This window comes from Struthio camelus, chromosome 1 (assembly GCF_040807025.1).
Source record: "Struthio camelus isolate bStrCam1 chromosome 1, bStrCam1.hap1, whole genome shotgun sequence".
Lineage (NCBI taxonomy): Eukaryota > Metazoa > Chordata > Aves > Struthioniformes > Struthionidae > Struthio > Struthio camelus.
The window spans coordinates 65,804,174-65,817,846 of record NC_090942.1 but is presented as its reverse complement, the minus strand read 5'-3'; the positions used below and the strand labels follow the sequence as shown (position 1 = coordinate 65,817,846).

The following is a 13,673-nucleotide window of genomic DNA, read 5'->3' as shown; positions in this document are numbered from 1 at the left end:
GGGTCCGCACGTCTCCCCGCGTAGGTCTGTCAAAACCTCAAGGGTCTACACCTATGACATGCAGTCCTCATGCTGTGACAGAACAGCAAAGACACAGAAGCAGAGATTTAAAAAAAAAAAAAAAAGGAAAAACAACAGATTGCTAAACTTTCTAGCACTGAAGGGAACTCCAATTCCCTCGAGATGTTTTGGCAGTGAAAGGAGGTTTGTTTTTATCTTAGATGACCTATATTATGAGTATTAATTAGTACTTATTTATTAGTACTTACTTTGAAAGATATTCCCCACTGGAAACCAAATGTACTTGAAATGGGAGGACTTTTAAAATGTTACGAACTCAAAGTGAGGCACGATTCTCACACATACATACACCTGATACAACTTTTTTTTCCCACTGCAATATGGATCATATTTCATTGAAAAATGACTGAATGTTCAAATAAAAATATGGACTATAGAAGTCCATTTCCTCCATGCGCACACTGCTGTTTTCCCTACACAGACAAGTGCAAAAATATGAAGGACACAACCACCTCTAAATGAAAGTGCAGCATCATACAATTCTGCTAGTTGAAGTCATATTTTATTCTGGAGAACCTGTTTTTAAAAATAACCTGAAGTATGAAAGTGTCTTGAGAACAGGATGAGATACTACACAATACATGAAGCTAGGGTTGGAAGACAAATTCTTTAATCGATTGTCTGAAATATTCTATCTTCATCAGATCAATCAAATCACTAGCTGAGGCTGAAGAATTATTCCCCTGCCTCCTTTAGAGGTGACAAATGAAAGCAATTTTCTGCTGTGGAAAAGGAAGAGGAGTTTTCAGGCCTCATCAATACATTTCAATATGGCATTAATATAAAGCTCTCTTTGAATACCTCCACAAACAATTTAAAAGAGTCATAAAAAGTCATTTTTCTTTTGCAAGAAAAAAATGCATTTAGCGAAGATTGCTGGATAACTAGTTTTTGTGTACAGAAATCTATTTCCAATTAATATGATTGAAGTTTCCTTGCTTTCTTAATTACTAAGCATTATCGAGTATAAAGCCTTCATTTTTATTTTATTTTAAGTGCCACTGATGAAATCAAGTGTAGCTGAATAGCTGGACTCCTCTGGCCCATGCTCAGCTTGATGCAGAAACTGTTGGGAGGGTCACACCTGCAAGTAATTTCCTGCCATTAGTGTATGCCTAGAAAACGAGGGAGAGGGCCTGCAAAGGCAGCTGGAGGAAAGTAAATAAAATCCAACCACAAGGCAAGGCAGAAACCTACCAGTTCACAGAAACCTACAAGAGCTATAATAAAAGCCCACTGCAAATGATGGCAGTCTTTCCAGATCCTTCAGGAAGCTCTGGATCAAACCCTCAGAAAGGTGATACAAAGCAACACTCTGCTCTGCTTTAGAGCCTGCCACAAGCAGGCAAACTGAATTCTTGGTCCCTTGTTTGGCAGAAACAGGAACGTCTTTCCAACGATTATGTTGTGTTTCAATGGGAGTCCTATTCCTTCCTCCTCAGCCAGAAAAGGCCCCAGTTTTGTAAGGGAGGGCCTTTCACACTGGGAGAAAAGGATTATGGGTTGGCACCCAGGCGGAAGAAATCGCAACACTCAGCTGTGAGAGCTTCCCAGTAGGAGAGAGCAGTACTGATTTCTAGAATGCAATTCAAGCCATTCATTACCATGCCCCAGAAAAATGGCGTGACTGCTGAGGATAACAAGTGGCATTTCTGGATGCATACTGCACCCTCCCTCCAACTTTCCCAAAGCTTCTCTTCTCTCCCCATCTGAATTCTCAAGCCATTTTCCACAGCATTTTGTGCGCACACAGCAATGCCATGAGCAAACATGTTCCAGCACAATCAGTGAACTGCATAAAAGATGATGCATCTAAAAAGTGTCCATCAGCTGATACAGCACAGCATCATGTATGACAATTATAACTGTCATTCTTCATGGATCCCATGGATTATTGGAGGAAGAAGATGAAGAGAGCTTGAAACACATTCAGCGCTTGCAGACTGCAGTTAGACAAGACTATTATGTCACCAAAAAAACATAAAAACCCACAGTTCCTGGGGAAAAGGAAAAACAAAATAAAACAAGACAGACCCACACACCACTTACCAGCTATCCGAGGAGCCTGGCACAGACAATTTACACCTGTTCTGTTTCCTGCTGATTTTACAAAAGAAATCCATGCATCCCACACTCATAACTTCCAGGAAATGTCAAAAACTGAAAATCCCACACCTCAGAAAGCCAGGGTTCATAGGAAAACAGAGATGTGTTCAGTTTTCAAGGAAGTCTTCTCTAGTTTCAACTCTAAGCCCCCTCCCTTATCTCCTACCACAAGACGTTAAACTGAACCAAAAAAAACCTAAACCAGGAGTAAGAAAAGTAGTATCAAAGGTCCATTCTTGTAAAAGAAATGGTACTTGCAAGCTCATCAGTACGAGTCTGCTGAAATGATGTATTGCTACATGGCAAGCGTTTATGTACATACACATGCGCACACACACGTCAGACTCTTCCCTGGAAGTGGATTAAGTGGCAGATGGTGTCAGAACCTGAGCTGCTGTCAGAAGCAGAGTTCACGCTGTCCTGCTCCCCTGCCGCTTAGAAAAGAAAACAGCAAAGACAAGGCATCGAGAAAAGGCTGATAAATAGCTGGCAATCAATTTTGTCCTTGGCAAGGAGTGGAGTGACACCCCATTTACTCGCTCCCTTCTCCACCCCAACTCCTTATGTGCAAAATCCTCTCTCAAACAGAGACAAAAGAGGAAGCAAACGTAGACGTGCAATTTCCAAGTACAAGAAAATCCAAAGGCTTAATTTTACACAGGGAAATTAGAACCTGCTCTTACCAACCCAAATAGCAGAACCTGGGACAGAGCAGGGGGATGGAAAACACCCAACTTAAGGTCTGTTAAAACCACAGAGAGGGAGGAAAAAAGAAGAAAAGAAAAGGGGGGGAGGGTGGGAAGCTTCCTTTTATTGCCCACACAATGAAAATAAATGAGGGAAATAACATTTGGGAGGGATGTACCAGCCACCAGCTAAACGCAGTTACAATGACTTAGCGCTGGCACTTCTGTTATTAATAATTATTAGAGATAATAAGGGTTTTCAGGCTGAGCAAAAGGGTCTTTTTCAGTTCCTAAGACCTCATCTCTCCCTGTCCTGTCAGCTACCTCCCCTTTCTCTCTCCTCTGAGCACCTGCTTTACATAGCTTTCCTTGTATTATCATTAACTTCATGGATAATTGATAGCTGAGCTCGTCCAGCTGATGCTAAGAAAAGAACGACAAGGTGGTTAGGCACACGCCTGCTATAAATAGAAACACAACATGGCCAGCATTTGCCAACATCTGATGACGTCTTCCCTCCTGGGTCCTAAAGTTAGCTAGTTTCTGAAAGTCAGAGAAGCAAATAAGAGCAAGGTAAAATGCTCTCCATTAGTTTTGCAGTGACTGAAGGAATAAAAATAAAATTGGGGTTTTATATTTTTATGACATACTAAAAATACCCATGCCATGAAGTCTTAGGGGTAGTTTGAAAACATGGTTTAGGAGCCTTTGTTTTTTAGCTGCTACCGTGAAGCTCAAAACATTTAGCTGTTGCTGCGGTCTTTAGCAGCAAGGCTGAGAAGTCCATCAGGGTCACAAGAAGATCTTATAGCTAAGCACAGCATACTGGAGCTAGGCAGAGAATAAAGCAAAACTTTTACAATTCTGTTAAACTCTGAGGTATCTCTAAAAAGTATAAGGTCTCATGTTAAGAAGCACAAAGGCCAGAGGGTGAAAGCTGTCAGTCGGTGAGCACAAGGGAATCGCAAGCTGCCTCTGCATGGCTTGCACTAGGCACAAGCTGCTGAGGGCACTGAATTGACAGAAAAACCTCTAGCCTCATCACTAGTTCAGTTCTGGAGGCTTTAGGGGCAACCTCTTGACCGGTCCCTGGTAGGATATGCCAGAGGTTTGCTTCTCGCAGGAAAATCCTTAATCTTACTTGAGTCATACACCAAGAAGTCACACAAAGGCTGGGAAAAAGTGTATTATTCCACCACGCATTTGGCTTTCTCCTACACCTTCTTGCTGATGGCATTTTTCTCCCCTCTCTTCCAGTCCTGCAATGTAGAAATTACCTTTGCCAGATTCATTCAGACTCCCTGGCATGCTCAATCCACTGCACAGCTCACCTCTTGCCTCAGTACAAGCCATTTAGTCAACATACCTCATGCCCGCAGAGCGGGCAGACAGAGCAACCTGCCTTTCATGAGCCGGGTGGTGTTTTCTGCCTTTGATCCAGGAGAAATGCTGTTAGAAAGGTTCCCTTAAGCGTTTCTGCCTCTGGCTGTGGAAGGCAAGCATGAACACATGCCGTTCTCAGCACGTTTTGCATTCCTTCAACCAACAGCTAACCCAATGCAGCGCAGGCACCAAAATTACTTGCTCCTGGATTGGGGCAATTGTTTTTCCTCATTTCATCTTAGTCATTGTGTACAGTTGTACTTTGCAGATCTATTGATTTTTTTTTTTTCCTTCCTAAAGTAAAAAGCCTCTTTCTGGAAAATTGTAATGTCTTCCCTCTGCAAAGACTAATATAGACTGTTTCTATTTGCCAGATCTCGGCCACCAGCAGCCAGCTACTAGAAAAGCATCACCAGTACAAATAAGGCAAGCTGCAGTGTAAAACCTGTCCTTCCTAAGGAAAGCAGCTGCAGCTAAGTATTTGCCCCAGCATAAGCTGAGGTATCATAGCCGGTTTTGTTCTCGCAGTAGCTACCTCCCTTTTCAGAGCTGATGAACTCACACATGCACTCAGGTCTTTCTCATTTTCTTTCTTGGTGGTAATCTCATTCTGAAAGCCATTTTAGACAGCAGGAGTAGAGCTCTGAAAATAACAGTTTGTCCCAATTCCCAGTTGAATATTTAGATATAGGGAATCTGGCATTTCCAATAGCAGGAAATCTCTCTCAAAATTTACCATGGCAGAGTAGTCGTTACACACAGACAGTGCAGTCATGGCACAGGAGCAGTATCTCAGACTACAGGGTGGGGAAAAAGAGAAACAATGTTAAACCAAAGCTCAATGTAGCTCTGTGACAGACAGCAGGCGCACTGCGGGAACAGCCGTACAAAGCCACACAACTTTGGGGAGTGACAGCAGGAGTGCTTTTCCCCTTAAACCAGTTCCAGAGAGCTGCGTAAGGTGGAGGTTTCTTCTTGAGAAACATTGCCCTCTAAGAAGCTGCATCAGGAGCAAAAGAAAAAGACTCCCTTCTAGAAAACTGCTTACCCAGGCAGCACTGGAGGGCAAGCACACTACAGGAGGAATAGAGAGAAGAAGCATTAAAACAGTTTTTCCTCTCACCAGCCGAAACATACAAACACCAAAATGGAAGCTTTAAATATTTAATGTCTAAAACAAACAGGAGAATTTCCCAAAACAAGACTGCTAATTCAACACAAACCAACGACACTAGCAGTTAAGAAAATACGGGTTTTACATGCAGCTGTACTAGTACCAGTCAGGGACAGGTAAAACCCATTACATATGAGAAGGTGGAGGTTTGCTTTACAGTAGCAGAGAGCCAAGAATCAGGCAGAGAACTACTTCCTTGTCTCTGTTACACTTGCATAAAGCAGTTAACAACACCAAAAGAGTTAGCAGTTAACAGGGATCAGTGCTAAGAGTCTCAATAGATTACATTATTTTGAGATTCCGTGGGAGAACAAATTAACTGTCTTTATAACTCTTGGCTTAGTTTAATATATTTAATGGATGTCATAGGCTGGAAATACCTTCTTACATTCCTTTAATTTACATGCTGATTGTCCTCCTTACAATGAAAAACCACTATTTGAGACCTCAGGTGGGAAGCACTGGTGCTGTTAACCACACGGCCAAACCCTCAGCTGCTTGACTGGTGCCTTGCTCACACACCCGTGACTGAAGCAATCACCACCCCGGGGTCAGGAATGCCTTTCCCACCAACTCAGACCAGCAGAAACCACTGGGATTTTCCTGCCTCTCTTTGCAACAGAGGCCATTGCACATTTCCCCAAGACCTCAGGGGTATTTTCACATATAGATTCTCATTACTCAAGGACCCAAGAGGTTGGCAAATGTCCAAAATATCTGTTGATCACTCCCTGTGGCACAAAAGCATTTTCAAACTTTGTGCTAAACGGCCTAATTTTACTACAGGGAAATAAGGGTTCCTTATAACTTGTGGTACGTAGTTTATAATATTTTTTTTGCCCCTACTTCTCCAGACTATGTAACATGGTTACCTGTGATTGCAGGGCAGGACCCATTGACTGACATGGTCCCTCCTTTGTTCCTCACCTCCTTTATTTAAATATTTGTTTTCCTCACCATCCTTTCAAGAAAAGGGGCATTTTGACAGGTGCACAAGCCTATACACATCACACAGGGAGAAAGTCAACTTTTCTGCAGGTTAGCCATGGAGATGATTAAGTGATTTTCATTCACATTCAATACACCACTGAAATGCTTGCTGCATTTAAGATGCAGCTCTAATATATTAACATCTTAATTTATTTCACATGGGGTTGTAAACCCAGACATTACTACTAATGCAGAATCCCAGTGCAGAGTGCCCTGCGGAAATAGCAGTGAAAGATTTCCAGGTGAAGAGAAAAGATGCTTCCCAAGGAGAGGATAAGTCAGAGGAGAGAAGCACTAAAACCTGCTCCTGAGGATGACATCTGCAGAAGAAAATCTTCTGACTGGAAATCAGAAAGGAGCAAGGCAAGAGATCAGATAGGCTGAATGTGAAAATGGAAAGAGGAAACCTTCCTTAGAAATATAGTAATGACAGTGTTAAGACTCCACGTAGCAAACAGCTCAGCAGAGTCGGCCACGCTCTGTCTGGCTGAAGACCCCCTGAGGCCTCACCTCATCCACCACTTACTCTGTTGACTCAGTCTGCAACTGTAAGTACTGGAAACTCATAAAAGGTCTCATATAGAGGGGTGAAATGGCTGCAACTCCCTTTATTACAAGCATGAACATATATTTGGCATTTTCACAGAAGGCACCCTCTCTCTGACAGAATTTAGCCACAATGCCTACAGTAGATATCCTGAACATGCTGTTTGGCGAACAAACCAAAACAAGAGAGAGATATGCCACAGGCTATAATTATGAATTCACTCGAAGTGCAAGACGCTCTAAGGTCTGGCACAGAAATGGTGGCATTTCTAGGCACTTCACTGCCACTGCAGGAAGAGTCATGGATTTGCAGGAAAATCCCCTCCCCGCTCTTATTTTTTGGCCATTACTGGCTACAGCTCTTTCTGCTCAGGGGCAACCATGAGAAGTTGTGGCAAAGACAAGCAAATGAGAATGATGACATGCTTCCTCCCAAGAAGGTAGGGGAATTGGTCACAGGACAAATTCTGAATATTATAGGGTCATACTAGGGTAAATCTGTGAACTACTCAAGATCTGCAGATCATATCTGCTTCTTCAGGATGGGATTAGCTCATACCAAAGTGAAATTTTTACAGCCAGCAAATTGCTCAAAATCATGTATGCTGTCTAGTCCTATGTACACTGAGGTTAATCTCTGAATGGCAAGAAGGCATCAGAACTAGGAATTAAAGTGTGCCCTGACCCTAAATTTATGTAGCAGATATTCAAGTAGAGCCAGCTTGGAGGAGGTTTTACTTAGCTTGTCGAGACAGGCATATCCTGTAGCTATGAAGTTTTCATTTTCTTTGGGAAAGGCATTTGCGCCCTGGCTACCTGCTTAGGTGGGGATGGTATTTTTAACAGGTTCAAGGGGGAAAGAAAAATAAGCTGGAGAGATGTGAGCTCACAGGAACATGTCTATTGGAGGAGCTCCTGATGGCATGGTGTCTGTGAAGTAACATGCTATGTCTCTTTTGGCTTCTTTTTTTTCTTACCCTTTTATTTTTCTACATTCTTTTCTAGCTCTCTAAATTTTTTCTTGAGGTCTTCGATGTCCAAGGAGGTCTCCAATTAACCTTGTCTTCCCCCCCCCTTCTTACTTTTAAATGAATACTTCATCCTTCTAAAACCTTTGTCTTTCATAAGTAGCAAGACATTTTCTCCTCTTTTTCCTCCTCCCACCTTTTGGTATTCTCCCACACATACTCCCTCTTTCTAATCCAGTATTCTCATTACACATTTTCTTTCTCTGACTTCCTTCTTCCATGTTCTCCATCAAACCCCTTCTTTCCCAGTTGCTCTCAATGCCTCGCTCTCATGTCTAGTTTCTTTTCTTCACTACCCATTCCTTCTTTCCCCTTTTAGCCTGCTCTGTTCTTACTCCCCTGAAGCAAATATCCATTTCATTCCTACCCACATAGCATGCATTTTGCCCTTTCTTCCCCTACCCCAGTTTCAAGCCTGCTCGTTACATTTCATTTTCCTATATTTTATTCAGGTTCTTGTTATCTGCCCTCTCTAGGTTCAAGCACACCCCTTCCCCTCATGCTACCATGCATCTCCTGTCTGCTACCCTTTTCTTGTCCCCAGATGTTCTCCATCCACCCTCTCCCCTCTTAGCTATCCTAGAATAGGTCCAGTTATTAACAACCAAAGGTTTGGACATAATTTTTTTGATCAACAATAAAGCTCCTGATTTTGGGGGCTCTCCCAACACCCCCACCCAGTTCAGTGTAGGTACCCATATGCTCCACTCATGCCTCAGTCTTGCCACATGCAATCTTCTCCCATCATTCATCCTCCATGTGTTTTCCTAAACTGGAATAAAACCATATATTTTAACCCTGGATAGCCAAAGCTGATGAAGCCAGACACGTATTATATCATGGAACTCAAACAATAGTTCATTCTGTCTGGACGAGCTCACAACTTGCTACTTACTTCACCAACATCAAAGTCAACCTGATTTCAGCTCTTGCCAGCAGGAGATTGAATGGCAGGTTTTCTCCCGTGTCCTTGCCAACATGGACCAGTGTGCGTGTGCAAAGATGAGCAGGGAATGCTGCTGTGTCCACTGCTCGGCAGTAACACAAGCTCTAATGAAAGTTACGCCAACCACCAGGTGCCAAAGGGAATTAAATTCTTTCTCAGCATGAGATTTTTTTTTCCTAGTAGACAGAAGGAGTTGATTATAACGAGTTATTTTAATAAAAAAAGAAAAAGAAAAGAAAGAAAACTGTATGTGCAAGAAAGTAAGATTAACAAACAAAATCCAATTAAGGAAATCAATCAACCTCCCAGGCCTGGGGTTGCTCAGAGAGCCATTCAGTAGGACCTCCAGTACAGAACCTCGAGGTTGTACAGAGATTATTTTCCACACTGTGCTAATCTAAACAACAGTTATACTTAACCTCCTTCAGCCTCCTCTCACTCCCAGAATCAAATGACTACATACTTTAGCATTTTAATTACAAGCAAGAAAACTGAGAGAGATGCAATTCTCAGTAGGAGCCTGGCACTTGAGGAGAGAACATGAGCACCAAGCATCAAGGTTCTTGGGGCTACTGCAGCAACATAACACACACACACACGAACACAAAACAAAATTAAAGTTGTCAGTTTTATGCTGAAAGAGTCAACTTTTACATGTATGCATCCCCTCTGATTTGGGAATGGGATGGCCACAAGGCCAGAGAAGATGACTTCTCCCAGATCTAATGAAAGCTTGGAGAGTAAGAGTCACAGCTCTCAGTGCTATTGCATGGAAGCACTGTGTCCTCAGGGAGACCTACAGAGCAGAGATGATCACTAGGTATCATGTCCACAAGCCTTAACTAATGCCCCTTCTGCACTTGTCACTTGCCTTCTCAGGTCCCTCAGTCTCCCTCATCTCCTGCTCTTTCCCACTCCTTTCATTTAAACCACACAGAGAAGGAACATCAGTGTCTGTAAGACACTTTACCTCATGACTTTAAAGACCTGCTCAACCAAAACAGAGAATTTGTCCTCTGCCTTTGGTGCAGATTACACAGAAATATCTCCCTTCAGCTAAGAGGCTGTTGCTGTAGCTGAGGACACAACACAATGTTGGGGCCTGTGCTAAACCAATTCATCATCTTTCCTCGTCCTCCCCAAATCCTTGAGGTGCTTCTGCTGGTAACCAGTTGCCATAGGAACCCTAATCTTTATCTGCTTTGCTTGTTAAATAGGCTGGCATCTGTACTCTCCTTTATGGGCTATTCAGGCTTCCTCCTCCCCCCCTTTAACCCTCCCTTCCCTAAAAAAAGGGATCAAAAGGAGAAGAATATATCTGGCAACCCTGTTTTCCTCCCCTTCACTCTCCTCCACACCTCCTAAGAGCTTTTTTAAATCCTAAAGTGCCAAATTTGACAGAAGCAGCCACCACAATGCAGAGAGGTGTATTAGCCCTATGCGTTTCCCAGATTTAGCAGATAGGAAAGGAAGCAGAAGCAAGACAGACAGCAACAGGTAGGATAACGGTTGAAAGCTGGACACCGCAGTGACAAAGCCAACTAATCCCAATTATTTTAGGTGAAAACTTTCCAACGCTTCCCATCATACCTCCTACCTCTGTCTATCTCCAACATCAGCACTGTCCTACCTCATTATACTTCAGCAGTGCAATTCTAGTGCCATTTGTGAGAGGACAGCCTTGAAAAGATTTTTCAGGCCTGTAAGCTGAAAACAGGAAGCAAAAAGAGCCAGGCATACAAGACCAACAAGACATTCAACAGCATTCAAGATGTCTGCTGTGGCCTAGAGGTTTTGTTAGCGTGAACAGGTTTTTCCCCCACCTATGGGCCAAAGATCCAGGCCAGAACTATGTAGGTCACAGGTAAACCTTGTTTCAGCTGGTCTTAGGCCAATCCTTAGAATGTGATAGCTCCCACTCAAAGACAGCTTTTCTCACATATTTGCTTGAAAGAAAGGCAGAGAACTGAAATGGCAGGGGACACCGGGTGAAGCTGTCTGGCTTTGTGTGCACATGCCACAGTCTAACCAGGCTTTCCACTTCAGCAGGTGTATACATATGCTAAAGGCACAGGTTCTGAAGCTGATCTTCCCCTCATAACGCTTTCTGGCACAACAAACATTATCCAGACAAAGAGCGATCCTATCTTACTCATTCACATGCAAGAAAAGACCTAGAAAAATTAATTATATGAAGATGGGAAAGAACAGAAAGAAGGGGAAGGGGAATCTCAAGAGGTTGAATTCATGCTATATGTAACCCTGAAGCAGGTTAGCAAGCTAAAATCCTGATTTACCCAAAACTGAGAAAACTAGGCAAATGCTTCACTCCCACCGCTTTACAAACACACACCACAGCAGAGGCATCAGTTTCGGGATTGTTCCGGCACATCTCAGGCATCTTCAGCAGCTGCTATAGCCGTATACAAATCCCAAATCATGGTTCTCATAGGAGTCCTCATACGGCACAGCCTGCCCCTAGAGGATAAAGGCACAACTCTGAAAGCAGTGGGACTGTCAGTTTCCATCTAACATGGGGCTTGAACTAGCCTGTCTTTAGATGAACACTTCAGCAGCTCAGGTGAGTAAGCACCACATAAGCGGCCGCTGTTCCAGTGTGTTTTCCAAGCAGTTGCCCCATTGCTGACCTTTACAGTTACTGCATGTAAGAAACCCTACTTGTCAAGCATGCATGAATGCTCTTACATCTTTGTTTTAGCAGGACTCCAGCTAGGATTTTTCTCCCCTTCCCCTCTGTTAGAAATATACCTGCTTGAATTAGCAGCCCTTAAATTTAAGGTGCACAGTTCAGAATGCAGGCACAATTCATGTGAGCACTCAACCATACAGCTCTGTTATGCTAACTTTATTCACACTAGCCCAAACTATGCCAAACTAATTTTTTAGGATCTGGATCTCTTGACATTCCTGGTGCTTCTCACTCCCAGGAGTGCTGGGAACATCATTCAAGCAGCCTTCTCTAGCTGTATTCATGCCTGTGTAGTCAGGCCCACAAATAGAAAGATGAGACATACAAAACTGGGAACCCTTTTTTTCAGACCTATTTTCACAAGTGGGGAAGAAAAAAAAAAAATCAAATAAAAAGTTTTCTTGAGGTTCATTCGTATGCTGGATGAAGATGTTGCAGATTCCTACTTCAAATGAATTTGTCCTCTGTCAAAAGTCTCTTTTTCCTGATAAACATGCCCCTGATCTTTAGAGAGGAAATTGAAGCTCAGCCTAAACCTTCTCTCCCTGTCTACTTTGTCTCTTCCTGTTCTCCTTGAGGTTTGCTTTTTCAGAGAGATGAACACAAAAATCCTAAGTGGCTTTGCTAGCCCCTTTCCAGCCTGAAAAGGTGCACAAATCAGGAATAAAACTTTGTGGGGGTTATTTCTTCTGCTTCAATCCCCATGAGCCTCCCACCTCTAGTTTTGCTCAGAGGTTCATGGCTGAATAAGCCTAAAAAGGAACTCAGTTAAAACAACTGAATTTACCCTGAGTTTATATCAGAACTAGAAAGAGGCGGTCAAGGACCGGGGGAAAACTGTGCAAGATTTAGCTAGGAAGCAGTAATCATTAGTTATTTATTTGAAATTAGACTTCCAGTCCCTCAGAAGGTTTGCATGCTGTATTTTCACAAACTTCATGAGATAAGCACTAGTAACAAAATAGGCGGGTTTCACAGAGCTTGAGGGTTTCTTTGCAAGAGCTTTACACGGCCTTGTTCATTGCTTCCCTCCCCAGCTCATCGCATACAGAACTTGCACAGGGTCTTCCTCAGTTTATGAATTCCTGCTGCAGTAAGGCTTCTCTGCCACCACCCCCACTCTCTCAGTGACTCAGACTTATTAAGATAACTTCTCTTTTTCTAGTTCTTCACCTCCAACACACTCTCAGTGCATTAAACCACACAGTCCTGCACATATATAAAATCCTCCTCCAATCACCTTCCCTTATCCAACTTTCCTCCTACAGTTCTTGCATTCCTCCATCCTGGGAGGACAGAGGCAGTCAAAATCCACCCAAATGACCTCAGCTTTCACTTGCATGCCTGTCTCCTTCAGCCATCTCCCTATGATCTGTGTTTGAAAACACCAGGACAAACAGGTTGGGAGCTGGAACGTACTTCTCTTCCCCCCCCAGCATAGCTTTAGGCAAAGTCAAGGCTTGTCACAAACAAAAGGATAGCCATGACCAAGCACGTGGCAGAGGCTGCAGCACTGTGCTGTGGCTAGGGGTATGTGTGTTATAGAGGTCTGACCCACAGGCCAAATGTAGACCACAGTCTGTAACTCCATGGACTACTTTGGGGACCTACAGGCTCCTTAGCAAGGCACAGTTTTGTCCCAAGCAAGGAGAGGGATTTGTATATCACACCATTTGCCTCTTCTTTAAGAAGCTTCAGGGAACAAAACCTTGTCTTCAGGATTTAGGACCAGCAAGTACCCCGATTTCACACCAGACTATGGATGCTATATATGCAGCAGTGCGTGGGTGATCACAATATGTGCAACAAGAGGCTGAGGAAAGCCTAGAGAAAAGCAGCTCCAGGCCCTGGATCCCATAGGCTCTATTGGCAGAAGAAGGACAACAAGCAGCAAAGAAAACTGGTATGAAGGGGAAAACAGGCTTTTGCAGAAGCTGAGGATTTGCTCAGATTAGTGTCTCTGCAGCAGTGTAGGGCTCCTGTGCACATGCTCACTCTTGCTTTTGTTCCTGCTTTTCCATGA

The 13,673-nt window shown here is 43.2% G+C and overlaps 1 protein-coding gene across 8 annotated transcripts in view; it reads right to left on the bottom strand.

Moving 5' to 3' along the window:
- The window catches only part of DGKI (diacylglycerol kinase iota), a 227,244-nt gene that overhangs the window by 184,375 nt on the left and 29,196 nt on the right, over positions 1-13,673 (bottom strand). For 5 of the 8 annotated variants that reach the window (XM_068945778.1, XM_068945800.1, XM_068945785.1 and 2 more), the window contains exon 1: positions 2,131-2,456. The exons of the other annotated variants lie outside the window; for them this stretch is intronic. In XM_068945778.1, the coding sequence (XP_068801879.1) occupies positions 2,131-2,219 (89 nt within the window). In that variant the 5' untranslated portion in view covers positions 2,220-2,456. Of the gene's footprint in view, positions 1-2,130; positions 2,457-13,673 lie in introns of those variants that run through there. 8 annotated transcript variants of the gene reach the window in all.